Here is a 15,408-nt window from a genome sequence, read left to right as displayed (position 1 = left end):
TAAATATTAGGGATCTTAGGTTTTCATTTATGGTGTAAATGGCAATGCTTCTTATCTGTTTACTTACTCAGCTTGCCATTTAACTCTTGCCTGATGTGCCTTTCATCTTGATTGCTACTTCTTTCTGTCTCTTCCTTCTTCCTTTCTCTCTTTTATTTTTATAAAATACTTTTTATTTTTTCTCTCACATATTGCATCCCAATCTCGATTTCCCATCCCTCTTCCCTTCCCAGTCCCTCCCGCAACATCCCCTCTTTTCTAGATCCACTCTTCTTCCTTTCCCTTCAGAAAAGGGCAGGGCACCCAGGGATATTACTGTTATGTCTAGTTATAATAAAACTCGGCACATCCCCTCATATTTAGGCTGGATGAGGCAACCCACTAGGAGGAAAAGGGTCTTAAAAGCAGGCAAAAGAGTCGGAGACAGCCCCTGTTCTCACTGTTAGGAGTCCCACAGGAACACCAAGCTACACAATCGTAACATCCATGCGGAAGACAGATCAGGTCCATACGGGCTCTCTGATTGTCAGTTGAGTCTCTGCGAATTCCTGTGAGCCCTGGTTAGTTGATTTGGTTGGTTTCTTTGTGGTGTCCTTGACCCCTCTGACTTCTACAGTCCTTCCTTGCTCTATTCCGAGGATTCCCTGAGCTCTGCCTAATGTTTGTCTGTGGGTCTCTGCATCTGCTTCTATTAGTTTCTGCATGAAGCTTCTCTGATGATCTTATGATGCTCCTGTCTACAAGTATAGCAGAATATAATTAGGAGTCCTTTCATTGCCCCCCAATCAAGTTTGGTTCCATCCTTTGCTCTGGGCTACCCTGACTCTGATTCCTGGCTCTTGTTTGGCATAGGCTCTCTCTCCTGGCATGGGGTTCAGTTTGGACCAGTCATTGGTTGGCCACTCCTACAAGTTCTGCACCACTTTCACCCCTGTTCATCTTGTAGGCAGGACTAATTGTAGGTAGAAGGTTTTATGGCGGAGATGGTGTCCCAGTCCCTCCACTGGAAGTCTTCCTAGTTACAGAAGGTGACCAGTGTAAGTTCCATATCCTCATTACTAGAGTCTTCACTAGGGTCACCCTTGTGGATTCCAGGGAGTTTCCATTGGACTAGGTTCCTGCCTTGCTACTTTTAAAAAGAAATCTTTTAGATTTTATGCTTTGTTTATGGTGCTGGTGGCTCACCATTCTGGTACTTTTTAAGAATCTGTAAAAATGATAATATTTTCATAGTATTCTGATATCCTGTTAGATTTTCTAACATTAAACATCACTGCATTTCTAGAATAAAATATCCTTTTATTTTATTGTTTGTGTTTGACAAAATTTTATTTAGGATTTTTGTCATAGGTCTTGTATTTTCTTTCTAAGCTGTTTGTATGTTTATTAGTATAAGAATTTGTCTAATGAATCTAAGGGAAATGACTTTCTACTCTCTGGTATTTGTTACTCTTGCTCTCTGCTGGGGATGGGAAATTTTCCATGTCTACTCCTAGAGCTGCTTTCCCCTGGTGAGACCTGTTTCCTGGACAACAGGACCTCAGGCTTTTCTTTTTCATGGTTTAAAACTTAGCTTTGTCACTTCCTGAGAAAGATTACATAGGTCATAACGTTGTGGGGTATCTGAATGACTGGATAGATCTTTTGTCCTCCGATCGATTGTTTGGGTGACTTAGAACACAGCTTCTCCTCAGTCAGGAGGCAGGCACTGGGAAGTGAGGTGCCAGTCCTCTGGGCCCACTTGCCTGGTCTGTACCCCCTGGAAGCCTGCCCTTCCTGCTTGCACCTCTGACTTCCCACATGCTGTGCCTCAGTGCTAGATACTTTGCCTGCCCTACTTCTCGGGGCTTTTCTCTCCATTTCCCCTCTTCTTTTGAAACTCTTTGTTATTCAGAAACTTATAACACAGTTTCTTTTTTTGTTCTTATTGTACATTTGTTAAAATTCATTTGACAACAATATCAACTTTAACACTAAACCACTTAAAATCAGATTTTAAAGATTTATTTGTTTGGGCTGGAGAGATGGCTCAACGGCTAAGCGCATTTCCTGCTCTTCCAAAGGTCCTGAGTTCAATTCCCAGCAACCACATGGTGGCTCACAATCATCTGAAATGAGATCTGATGCCCTCTTCTGGCCTGCAGGCAGACACACAGACAGAATATTGTATACCTAATAAATAAATAAATATTTAAAAAAGATTTATTTGTTTTATGTTTATGAGTGTTCTATCTGCATGTATATCTGCATGTCAGAAGAGGGCATCAGATCTCACTGTAAATGGCTGTGAGCCACCATGTGGTTGCTGGGAATTGAACTCAGGACCTCTCAGAAAAGCAGCTGGTTTCTCTAGCCCCAAACTCAGCATTATCTTAACATTTCATTAGCATTTTGTTTGCGTTATCCTACTACAGCTCACAGATACAATTCTGTTTCTTATTTTTGGGTGATACTAAGTTATAGTCTAAAAGTCTTTACTAGTATTTTCTGATTTGAGTCCTGCTTCCATTTGTTTTGCTTGATGTGACCTCTTTCTTGTTGAGAAGCTACTTCTGAATATCTAATGATGCTTGGTGCCTTTCCATACTTAATGCAGAGGCACTAGAGAGCTAATTACAGGTCTTGTGTAGGGGCATTATAGGGGTGTCAGGTACCTGGTGGTATTTTCCTTAGCTTCCTTCAGATGTCAGTGTCTGAAGGTCCTTTCTCTGGAGCCATTTGGTTTTCCAGGTAGGAAATCATTTGGATTTTTCAGTCTTGTGACAGAGCATGAATCCAGGTGTCTAGATTTGGTGTTAGAAAGGACTGCCAACGATTCACGCTCTGTATTCTATACTTGTCCTTTCCTGGCCCACTGGCCAGCCCAGTGTGACAGCTTCCAGTTCCTATGCATCGAAATCAAACTGCTTGCTGTTTAGCTCGGGTTTATCTATTCTCAGTCTGCCTCTTCCTGTTTCCATTCTGCTTTTCTTCACTGCATCTCTTCCAGCCTTTCTGTGCCCCCGACATGCTGAGTTCTTTTCCACATACACTTCCCCGTCTCTCAGTTACCACCTCACACAGCACACAGCATTCTTAAGCCACCAGTGGACAAGAAACACCATTCCTGCCTTTATGTAATGAGCTAAAGTCAAAAGCAGACATACTAAAAATATCGTAGATGATTACCTTTCGGGTGTTTTTAAAGTGTGCACGAAACCTTCCTGGATTTCATGCTTGGATTGAGCCCATCCTGAGATATCTCATGATTATGTAAATGCGGATCTCCCCTAATCTGAAAACGTCTGAAATGCATTTGACCCCAAATATTCAGAATAAGGGACACATTTCTTTAACATTTTATGACAGTTTTCATAAGCAACTTTAGAAATCAGTGGCTACTGCAGTGATTCGTGCACATATTAGATGTCACAGTTCAGCTTCAGCTCTGCTGTGCTCTGTCCTCTCTGACATGCAGGACGAGAATGCAGCTACATCAGAGACCTCACCCTCACCCATGCATGGCATTATGGTATAATGAAAACTTACAGTGAGAATCTTAAATCTTTATAAGTGGAAGTGGCATAAATCACTTTTACTTCCCTTTGCCTAATCTAGCCCATGTGGTCTCACCTCATCTAGGACAGTTGACCTCATCTAATCCAGCCCACATGACCTCACTAATCTACAACACATGACACAATTTCACTGCAGCAGTAGGGAACTGTAGTCCTATTGATGCTTGAGACAGGTAGAGCTGTGGGTGAATATCACTGTTGATTACTGTAGCAACCTTGATAGCCAGTCTAGAGTAGCTGTCCTACATCCATGGACAAGGACGCCAAGTCTACTCAGTTATGAAAAATAGTCTCATTAACAGGTGTTTCTTGATGACGACATTTTAAAAGAAGTTGAAAATCTCATGCGAAATGAGCCAATAACCTTAATAAAAGAGCCAGAATATGAAAACTCTTGAGAATTGATGTTAATTTTTTTCTTACTTTTGACTATTTAGAAAAGTCTTAGATAAGACACCAAAACATGACCAACTAAAGAAATAAATTCTGCTTCAGCAAAAATAAAAATATTTCTGTGTATTAAAGGACATTACTTTAAAAAAAAAAAGTAAAGAGCATGCCCGTAATCCCAGCACATGGAGAGTTGAGGCAGGAAGATTGAAAAATCCTAAGGCCGAGCCTGGGCTACATACTGAGAGCCTGTCTTAGAGGAGGGAAAAGGAGAGAGAGAAAGAGAAGAAAATCATGATGGAAAAACATAAATGGTAAAGGCAGCATGTAGAAAGGATGAAACTGTAAAATTTGAACATCTGAAGATGGGTTAATACCTAGAATATATAATGCTCCCCATGCACCAACTAAATAGTTAAAATGGACAAAGGATTTGAAGGTTATTTCTACCAAGAAAGTGAATAGCAAAAATCCAACAAAATATGAAAAGCTGTTCAACATCACCAGTCATTATGCAAATTGATAAATACAGCCGTAGTGATGGACTATTTGTACCTACCAAAATGGCTGTAATCTAAAAATAAGAAGGAAAAAAAAACCCCATGTTTGTAAAGATGTGGAGAAATTGCACTGCTTACCTTGCTGATCAGGGTGTAGTGGTTCAGCTGCTATAAAAGCCGTCTTCTGATTGCTGCACAGGTTAAACAGATTTACTGTGTGATTTAGTTTCTCTTCTGGGTCCATGCCCAAAGGAATTGAAAGCACACACTTACCTGCCAGTGTTGGTGACAGCTAGATGTTAGGGACCGCCTGTGTCCACCAACAGTGGGGTGGATGAACAAAGTGTAACACCTCTGTTCAGAGGAGCGCGGGCGGGGCGGGTCAGCTGAAGATCTGCTGCATCCTGTAAGACAGACTGGGGAAACAAGTGAGACATGCGGAAGATGTGGAAGACACACTTGTGAAGTACCTTTGTCACGTTCACCCTGCCACACTATGCTGTCCATTTCACACTTGTGAGTTCACTGGTTTGTGTGTTCATAGCTCACCAAATCTGTTTTGAAAAAGAAAAGATTGTCAGTTTTCTAATTTGTCATTTCATTTTACAAACTAGTCAGTCTGGACACATTCTTTCGACATACAAGTTGCTGCAATCTGATATCAGAAAATGATTTTATCCTGTGAAACTCATTTTGGAACTTGATACTTATCTTTAAAAGGGAGAAACTTAATTCTTTAGAAGTGGAGCTTGTGAGTAAAATCCTCAGAGTTGGGCCCTTGGTGGGTTAAATACTGGTGGGTTTATAGGAAGAGAGACTTCACATGCGTACGTGGGGCTGCTGGTTCTCTCAGCTCATCCCGTCATGCTTCGCACTGCCAGGGAGCTCTGCTCCAGAAACAGTCTGGAGGTACCGGCCCCCTGCTTGGACCAGAACAGTGAACCAAAACAACTTCGAGTGACTGAACTAGCCGTGCTGTTGTGCTGGCAGTGTGGAAAACAGACTCATACTAGCAGAGTTAAAAAGTGAGATATTAAAAACAAACAACTTTGGAAAACTTGTATGGCTTCTTTTGTTGTCAGGAGCTTTGGTCCACACATTGCTTAGTGTTGATGTAGTTTTCATCTAAAGTGCAGGCAAAGAAGCAGCAGGGCATCCACTCTGTGTTCTTTGTGTCCTTCCACACCAGCTGCTCACACACATGTAATGACGCCATCTGATCGTTTTGGAGGTTGTTAGTGGAGTATTTGAGATTTACCCCTTTTAAGACCTAGTAATAAATCTTTATTATTATGGGTTAAGTTTATACTTTCTTTGTCTTGTTTGTCATCTTAACCATTTAAAGCACATAGTTCAGTGTAAATGCATTTGTAGTGCTGTGCGGTTTCCTCACCACCCACCGCACAACTCAGTAAGTAGAAGCTCCCCATCCCCTCACACCTAGCTCCTGGCAGCCACAGGCTCATTGTAACATGTCAAAATTAATTACCTAGGGAGGAGTGCTCATCCAGGAATCATTTATGCATATCTAGTTCATGGTAAAGCTGATCAGCGACATAATGAAAGCTTAAAGGAGGTGTGCTAAAGCAGTTACGCTGGGTGATGATACACCCCCGTCATCCCACCATGTGGGAGGCTGAGGCAGGAGGAACACAGGCTCTAGGCCACCCGGGGCTGTAAAACAAGACCCCCATTTCAGAAAACCCCAAAACTAAAATAAGAAATTCAAAACTGATATTTTTGGACAGGTAGTACATGTAAGATAATTATGTAGGATTCGACAGTGTGTTTATAATTTCATATCTGTAGCTTGCATACAGGTTTTAATAATGACAATTGTGAGGCATTAACAACAGGCTAAACAAAGTCAAGAAACTAATTCTAGTATTCCTAACAATTTAATATACATTTAGAAATATCACATTTTGTTGTAGAACAGAGAAAAATTTCAGCTAGTCATGCTAATTTATTTGGCTTCGTCTTTGGTAAAACATCATATTATCACATTTATAATCATTTTCAGAAAGAAATTCCACTGTTTCCAGTTGGCATTGGCATCATTCTATGTTGATAACAAGTTTAAAAAGATGAGGAAAAGTAAGAGAAATCTATCTTTTCTTGATCTTTCAAAGAAGTGCAGCCACGAGGGGCAAATTACTACATAGAAAATTGAGATAGGCTGGCAGAAAGAGCCACGGCTTCCTAGAGCTGAAGCCTATAGGCAGGACTGACTGTCAGTCTGGGCAACAAGGAGAGGGGAAGACTGTGGGGAAACTCAGAATATGGTCTCCTTATGTGTCTGAATTTTACCTTAGCCAGGATCTCACAGCGAGTATCAGAGAAATGCCTTGTGCTTTGGGCAGGGTCAGGCAGGAGGAAAGAGGTTATCAGATGTTCCCACGAGTGCTTCATTCTTTTTATTTTTTTATTTTTTGTTTTGTTTTTTGAGATAGACTTTTTCAGTGTAGCCCTGGCTGTCCTGGGACTTGCTCTGTAAAGTAGGCTGTCTTTGAACTCTCAGAGATCCACCCGCCTCTGCCTCCCAAGTGCTGGGTTTCAAAGTGTGCACCACCATTGTTCAGCAGAATGCTCCATTCTTAGTAAGACCTGTCTTTGGAATTGAGGCTCGTTTGTGTGAGCCAAGCTGGGGGAAGAAATGGCCAGCTTCAGTTCCTTCTCACAACCTGTGTCTTGTGAGGGGAGAAACCCCAAAGTGCTGGTGACACTGACAGTCCAGTCAGAGACTTACCTAAAGGCTGCTGTGACATCATCGGATTGAAAGAACTCCGCCCCACGTCCTCAACTACATGATTAAAGGCCTGTCCACCATGGTTCCATTTGTTCAGTACATCATGTCCATTTTTCCATATAAACAAAAAACCATAAGGTTTTCCAAAAGGTAGAAGTATGTTTAAAGAGCAAACATCAGAACATGGGTCAGTGTAATAAGAATATTGGATAATAATCAGATAGTGCATTATTAAAAACTACAGTTAAAATGCCGAGGGCAAAATGTAGGCAGCATGTAATAATGAGTGGATGATGTACGCAGTCTAAAGTCCTAAGAAAGAATAAAGAGTGCTGGAGATAAGCAGTGTGGCAGAAATGAACGACTCTGAGCAGTTCATCTGTAATGGGCAGGGCTAAGGAAATAATCTCTGTTTGAGGACATGGAAGAATTTTTGAACTGAAAAGCAAAAGAAAAATATAGTAATAGGACACTCAGCAGCTGTGGGGATCTCCAAAAGATGTAATTTATGTATGATGGCAAAAGAAAGAAAAAGAATTTGAAACAGTATTTGAGGCAATACTTCCTGCAGAATTTTGCCATGTCAAGACACTGAAGTACAAGGAACAGTAATAGGGATAATGTCACAAGACCCACACCAAGGAATGTGCTTCAGGCATAGAACACATCAAAATATCTTAAAAGAAGCCATAGAGGAAATATCCTGGTAAGGTCAAGATACAAGATTAATGTATAAAAATTCCTTATGTACCAGCAATGAACAATATAATTTGAGATAAAACACATTGCAGTTTACATTAACATGCACGAAATGAAATTTTTAGATAGAAATCTAACAATATATGTTCAAGGTCTATATGATGAAGACTATAGAACTCTGATCTTAGATAATTAATGTAAAGATAACTCATGGCTAGGAAGACTAATGTCACCTTCTGTTTGATCTGTAGTTTTAGTGCATCAGTCAAAACTGAGCCACTTAGTACATGGATCCCAACAAACTCATTCTGAAATTGAGGAGGAAAGGCAAAAGATCTAGAAGATCAAAGTAAAAAATGTTGATAGCTGCCAACCTGAATCTTAGTATGAAGATGTTGCAATCAGTAGGATGTAGCATTGGTGAAAGAACTGACGACGGAATAGCATGGAGAACTAAGAAATAGACCTGAACATCAGCCAAGGAGTCAAGGCCATGCTGCAATAGAATGAACATTTGATTGTAAAGGTGAATTTAAATGGCATTACTGGAAACTAATTGCAAATGGATCATAATTCTCAATGCCAAATGTAGAATTGCTAAACTTTGCAAGACAACAAGAACGTCCATGATCCTGTTCTGTTGGTACCACTGTAGCTACAACACCAAAGACACTGCCAATGAAAAGAGAATAAGCAGGACTTTAGATTGCCATATGTTTGTCAGTGAGTGACATATTGTACAGAGAATAAGAACATATGCTACAGACGCTGAGAAAATGTTTTCAAAAGGTGCCTTTGATGACTTTTAATCACATATGCAAAGGGGCTGGGTAGGTAGCCTAGTCATAGGTAAAGTGTTCTAGAATGTGAGTTTGATCCCCAGACTCCAGCTGTGGTGACATGTGCTTATAATCCCAGTGCTGGGGAGATGGAGACAAGTGGTCCCTGGGACTCACTGGCCGGCCAGCCTAATCTGGGTGAGTTCCAAGCTAGTGAGAGATACTTTCTCAAGGTGGACAATGCTCTTGAGGACTGGTACCCCAGGTTGTTTTTTGGCTTGCACATGTATCTGCACCCATCAGATACTGTAATACAAAAATAATGCATAAAGTCTACAATAAGAAAACCCAGTTAAGGGGGCTGGAGAGATGGTTCAGTGGTTGGGAGCACTGACTTTTAGAGGACCTGGGTTCAATTTCCAGCACCAGTATCGCAGCTCACAACTGTTTGTAACTCCAGGATCCAACACTCTCACACAAACATACATGCATGCAAAACACCAATGCACACAAAATAAATATAAATTATTTTTTATAAAAGAAAGAAAATCCAGTTAAGAAGGCAACCAAAAGGTGACAAACATAAGAAAAATGAACAGATGTCCAACAAATACTATTAGGAAACAGAAAATCCAAACATCAGCAGTCACTACATGCCTACTGTCTCAGTCAACAGTACTGACGCTGGCTGCCAGGAGGTTTGTGAGGCAGCATGAGCTTTATTGTATAGCTGGGAAGAATGCAAGTATGGATATCCTCCTGCTTTGGAGGATAGTCAAGCAGAGCTTTTGATGTTTTACAAAACTAACAAAGCTAAAAATACTTTTTGTATACAGTTCAGCCTTCATGCCCTTTGCTGTTTACTCAAATGAGCCAAAATTGATCTGCATACAAAAATCTGCATGTAGATTTTTGTAGCAGCTTTTTCACCTATAGGTTATGAAACTTATATGCATTCATGGCAGCCTTTAGTAGGTGAATAGGTGGCTAATATAGCCACTGGAATAGTATTTAGTGTTGGCAGAAGCTCTCAAGCTATAAGAAGGCTGCGTGATTCCAACCGCATGTCATTCTAGAAGAGGTGAAATTGTGGGAACAGTAAATAGTAGTTCCCAGAGGTTAAAGGGGAGGAGACAGTAACAGGTGAAGCACAGAGAACTTTTTAAGGCAGGAAAATTATAGTGTGTGATGTCACAATTTTGATTGCTTATTATTGAACATATGCCAAGACTTTTAGAACGCACAAAACCTTAAACTATGTACTTAGTTTGGCAGTGTGGTCAGTATAGGTCCATTGATTATAGCAAGTGTCACTACCCTGGTAAGGTGTTGGTGACAGTAGTGCCTGTGTGGGGACAGGCAGTATATGGGAAATTTGTTATCAACCAAAAACTTCCCCAAAAGTATTTAAAATTTTTCTGATCTGGGTGTAGAAGTACTTACTAAAACAGTAGCTATAAAAAAAAAGTATGTCTAGATTTCTTCATCATTCCATTAATGCTTATTAAAATGCAAAGAGGAAGAAAGTATTTTATGAATAACAATACACAAAAAAACACTAAAGCTGGGGATAGTGTTGTGCGCCTATAATCCCAGGAATAAAAAGGTGGAAGTAGGAGATTTAGAAGTTTAACTTCATACTTGGCTATATAGTGAGTTCAAGACCTTCCTGAGTAAGACCCTGTCCCCTAAACAACAGCAACAAAAACCCACACCAAAAGTTAATATATAAATTGAATGATGGTGAGAATATATAATCATAAAGTAAAATCACTAATAGATAAGATGTTTCATATATATCTAAGTTACAGTGTAAACCATGGAAGCAATATGACTTTTTAAAGTAATATATTTTTAAATGTAATATCTGGTATAAATATTTGAATGTTTATTTTATGCAATAAAACACAATAAGACCCTCACACATAAACCTATACTAGAAGTAAATAAGAGGTCCTTCACTGCAGAGGCTGATTGTGGGCTTTTATCTTTTATCTGCCCCCATCCATGCTGTCTCATAGTGTGCTTCATTACTCATGACAGCACAGCCTCATACATATGCATTTGCCATCAAATGATGCATTATTTAATTTTGCTTCTTATTAATTTTTTCCTGGCTTCCTGTGTTCTTTTTGTGTAGTGCTGTGATGAGATGGGAGTATACCTATAGACTGGGAATTGGGGCAAATCTGGATTTCTAAAGACAATATCAGCATCAGCTTGGGGATTATTAAAATTACTTGAAATGTTTTGCTTACTTTTAAACTACAGGCCTCTTGGAAATTGTTTCCCATGTAGCTTTTACTGAAAGGAATATATGCAGTCCTCACGTGTGTTGGAAAGATTGTCATGGTGATTTTACACATCCACTGACCTGTCTTTCTGAAATGAAGGCCTACTCTAGGGTCTCACAGCATAGCTGGAAAAGTTGAATTTAATACTTTTATATGGAAAGATTAGCATATTTGCCAATCTACTAGGCATCTAGAAAAATATTAGATGTAAAAATAAATGAGACAATTTCTTTTAGTTGAATTAAAGAATTATCTTGAGGAATTTATAGTTAATTTAATGAATGATGTATTTTGTAAGCAATGTTTGGACAGATTACCATTAGTACACTAAAGATAATTGTGGGATCAAGTGATCCTACTCAGAGAGGCTGAGAATGGAGACCTAGTGATCCCCACTCAGAGAGGCTTGGGGCTAGGGACAGGACCTAGTGATCCCCACTTAGAGAGGAAAGAGGCTAGGGACAGAGACCTAGTGAACCCACTCAGAGAGGAGTGGGTTGCAGAATTTGGTTTTCCCACATCCGCTAGTTTTTGTGTAGCGCTTGAGAAACCAGAGTCCAAAGATGTTTTCTTTTTGTTGACTAATGCCCAGTTGCCATTCTTTTCTTGAATCAAGCCATGTTATTAATGGTACTTATTGGATTAGAGTTTTTGTCTTGTCTGCCCATTGCTGTTTGCCCACAGTGCAAGAATGGCTAGTATACAGACAGAGCACATAAAGTGTGTGTGATGAGTGAGCACAGGGCCTAAGAAAGCGGCACTTGAGGGTGGGGCTGTAGCTCAACAGTAGGGGGCTTGCTGAGGATTTGTGAAGTCTGGGTTTAGTTCCACTACTATATTAGCTTTTGAGATTCCTCTTTACTCAGAAATAATTGAATAGTTGTACTTGAATGAAATATTTGTCTTAATAGGCTGAATTGTTTTGGCACTTTCAAGATGTGCCACACACTTCCATTCACTCCATTGGCAGGCTTCCACCTTGAGTCCCATAACCGGGGATCGCTCCCAGACCTGGTGTAACTTGAATGACAGCACATCTGCTGTCTGTCACATGGCTCACAAAGCTCTAAGAAGTCCTTGATTTTATCTTTGCTTCTGCTTTCCTGAGGTGTAGCTTGCTTTACTTTTTAGTCTTGATTTTAATAATTTCTAGGAATGTGTACTATCACTTTAAGCATTTCTGCTGTAGTTCCCATTATATTTATAATTATACTTATATAATAATTATATTTTAGTATTCTCAAAAGTTCAATTTTTATCAAAATATCCTATATATCTGATAAATTATTTTCGATTAACTATTGGGACAGCATCACTCTAGGCTGCATGGGCTGCCGTGGAAGTCTGTGGCCTAGACAGTCCTTGAGCTTCAGTACTCCTGCTGTAGCCTCTGCGTAGCTGGGATTACACGGCTGCACACTCATACCATGTATTTTGAAAGAATAATTTGCAGATGGATTGTGTGTTAACTATATCTGCTTGTATTATTCTCTTATTGTATAGAACACACTTGCCTCCTGATTTTACCTGAATCCCACTTCGTCTAGTATGGTGCTGTCTCACATTTATTCTCTTCCCCTTCCTTTGCATTATGGACATAATATACCTTACTACTGAATATATTATAAGCATAATGACATCTTTTATTTTTCTTTTTGCCTTAAACAATTTTTAAAATAAATGAAAAGAAATACTGTTTATATTTTCTCATATTTCTTATGTTTTTTTGCATTTTTTCACCTACTTCTGCCTAAATTTTGCTTAGCCTAGAAGCAGCATGATGCTTTTCTAAATCTCTCAGGAGATTCTAGACCATTTGTATGTTTGTTCTATATGACCTTACACTTTGCACATTAGATTTCCTCTGTCAATTCTGTTTTCTGGCAGGGATTGACATTCATTACGTTTTAAATATCTCCTGCCCACCACAGCAGTATGAAGAGGGCACATTCTGGTCACTCTAGATAGCTGAGATGGCTGGGTTGCGCTCCTGTGCCTGAAGGACACAGCAGCACTGGGCTGAGCTGTGCTGTTGCATCTCTCTGCAGCTCTGGCAGTTTCTGCCCAAGGCTCGCTTTTGGGCTGGCGTGCCTGGAGAACCTTGAAACCAAGGAATCTATGCGCGCTGCAACGGAAGGAAACATCATAAGTCATGTTTTATCATCATTTAGTCACATGTCTAAGTTTATTCAGAACCAGGTGATTTTCCTTTAAAACTTGACCCACCGTTTTTGTTTTTGAGTGTGTGTGCATCCATGTGTGTGTGTACATCTCTCTCTCTGTGTGTGTGTGTGTGTGTGTGTGTTGGAAACGTGCAGGGAGACTGCAGGGTGACAGGTGTTGTACTCTCACTCTCTGCCTCATTCCTTAAAGCAGTCTCTTACTGAGGCCAGCAAACCCCAGCCATCTCCTTCCTCTGGCCTCCTACCTCCTGCTGAGTGCTGGGGTCACAGACTCACAGGGCTACACCTGCTTTTTACATGGGTGCTGTGAATTTGAACTCAGGTGTTTATATGTGCATCAAGAGTGCTAAACCACTGAGCCATCTCCCGAGCCTAGCATTGTTTTTGTAGTAGCCCTGGGGAAAGTAGGCCCTCCAGAAATACCTTCAGCCTCCCACAGAGTGCTCACTCCCTGCTGGCTGTATAATGCTGGAAGTCACCATATCCAAGGTCGGGCTGGCCTCAGGCTCCCTGGTGAGTCTTGTTAAGATGAATCCTAGTGGCAGCTGTAAGTCTCAGGTCGGTGAGAGAAAGAAGGCCAAGTGGGTAGAGGCAGAGAAAGAGAAATGAAATCCCAGCAAGTTCTGTGGCCAGTCAGGGAGTACACCAAGTGTTAGAGTTCCACACGTACCATCTTCTTGAAGGGAGTAGCCAGCTGGAGATGGCCCAATGCTTGCCTTCCTGCTTTGCATTTAAAGGCCTACCACACTGATGTGTGGGGTTGTATGTTTCGTTGGATCCCCAAGTGGGCTCTCCATGAACATGAAATAAAGATTCAGTGGGCCTTCTTTAATACTGCCACCCACCAGACACAGGATTGTCATCCGTGTTTTTTTTTTTTCCTTGCCAGGAGACAGCTGAAAGGGTATCTGAAAGCTTGACAGCTGTTTCCTTCAGCCCATACAGAATACTAAAATTTAAATAAAATAATAATGTTATCTCCTAATAATGTAATTATTCACTCTGAAATAAACTCCTGTTCTGGCAGCTGGATCATTACTGATAATTTGCAGTCTGGTGTCCTAGCCCTTGGCTTTTTGTGTTTTACGCCAGAACAACTTGGCTTTCTGCTCGTGGTTTGTTTCTTGAGACAAGGTCTTGCTATGCAGTTCTGACTCATATGGAAGACACTGTGTAGATCAGGTTGACTTGAACTTGTATTGATCCTCCTGCTTCTACCTGCGGAGTGCTGGAATTGCAGGTGTGCAGCCCCACATGCCCTTGCCACATCTGACATTTTCATTTGTATATAACAGTGGAATCTCTAAAGTTCTGATCATCAAAAAACATGAAATACCAAACAATTAGGACATGTAAATTTCATTTTGTATTGTTCAGATTTCACACAGTGTAATACCTAAAACTGAAATTTTAACTTGTATTTATGTGTTTTAGAATTAACATTAAGTCTTTTTTGACATTGGTATAAAGTAGACACCTTGGAAAGGCCTTTTGAATTTGGATTTAGAACATCATTCTCTAAGCGGTAACCAGTGAATGAGTGCTTCTGTTAAAGAGCAGCACTTAATGAATGGAGGTAGAGAATGGAAAGCAGCAGCCTACACCTCTCTTCAGTGTGACAGTGTCAAGTGGTGCTGTGACTACAGTTGCTCCTGGTGTTGAAATTCACTCTGTAACTCATGTTTCTGCCTTATGTTTTTGTATATTACTACAGCTAAAGAAGTAAACAGGTCATGGCACGTTTAACAAAAAGACGACAGGCGGATACAAAAGCTATCCAGCATCTTTGGGCAGCCATTGAAATTATAAGGAATCAGAAGCAAATTGCCAACATTGACCGTATTACAAAGTAAGTAAACTGAAAGAAATAAAACAAGTAACTGTAAAAGTTCCTAAATGCCTTATCTCTATGCTATTCATACATTACAAAGAATTAAAGTCAGCTTTGCCTTGCAGAAGAATACAGAAAAGGAAAAAATAACAAGAAACAGGTATAGACAGTTTGTATTTAGAAACCTTGTAAATAAATGCTAGATAAGTAAAAGATCAGTAAGTATATTCTGTTTGAAGTAGTAGTTTTCAATTATATATTTTTTGGCACTTAGATTTTCAATTATACATTTTTTGGCACTTAGAAACTATTTAAAAGGCTTGTTAGTAACTTGCTTTATTGTAATGAAGCTGTCTAAATAAAATCTATTGCTCATGGTTTATTTCAATATAAAATGAACATGCTTTATCTAGTAAATACTATTTC

The 15,408-nt window shown here is 40.0% G+C and overlaps 1 protein-coding gene across 11 annotated transcripts in view; it reads left to right on the top strand.

Moving 5' to 3' along the window:
* Positions 1-15,408, top strand: part of Zmynd11 (zinc finger MYND-type containing 11) — an 88,381-nt gene that overhangs the window by 21,103 nt on the left and 51,870 nt on the right. For 10 of the 11 annotated variants that reach the window (XM_038332280.1, XM_038332279.1, XM_038332281.1 and 7 more), the window contains one exon: positions 14,866-15,000. In XM_038332280.1, the coding sequence (XP_038188208.1) occupies positions 14,885-15,000 (116 nt within the window). In that variant the 5' untranslated portion in view covers positions 14,866-14,884. Of the gene's footprint in view, positions 1-13,144; positions 13,168-14,865; positions 15,001-15,408 lie in introns of those variants that run through there. The other variant, XM_038332282.1, reaches the window with a different exon arrangement.

The sequence above is a fragment of the Arvicola amphibius genome, chromosome 6, assembly GCF_903992535.2.
Source record: "Arvicola amphibius chromosome 6, mArvAmp1.2, whole genome shotgun sequence".
NCBI classification, from domain to species: Eukaryota; Metazoa; Chordata; class Mammalia; order Rodentia; family Cricetidae; genus Arvicola; species Arvicola amphibius.
This window is presented reverse-complemented; position numbering and strand designations above follow the sequence as displayed.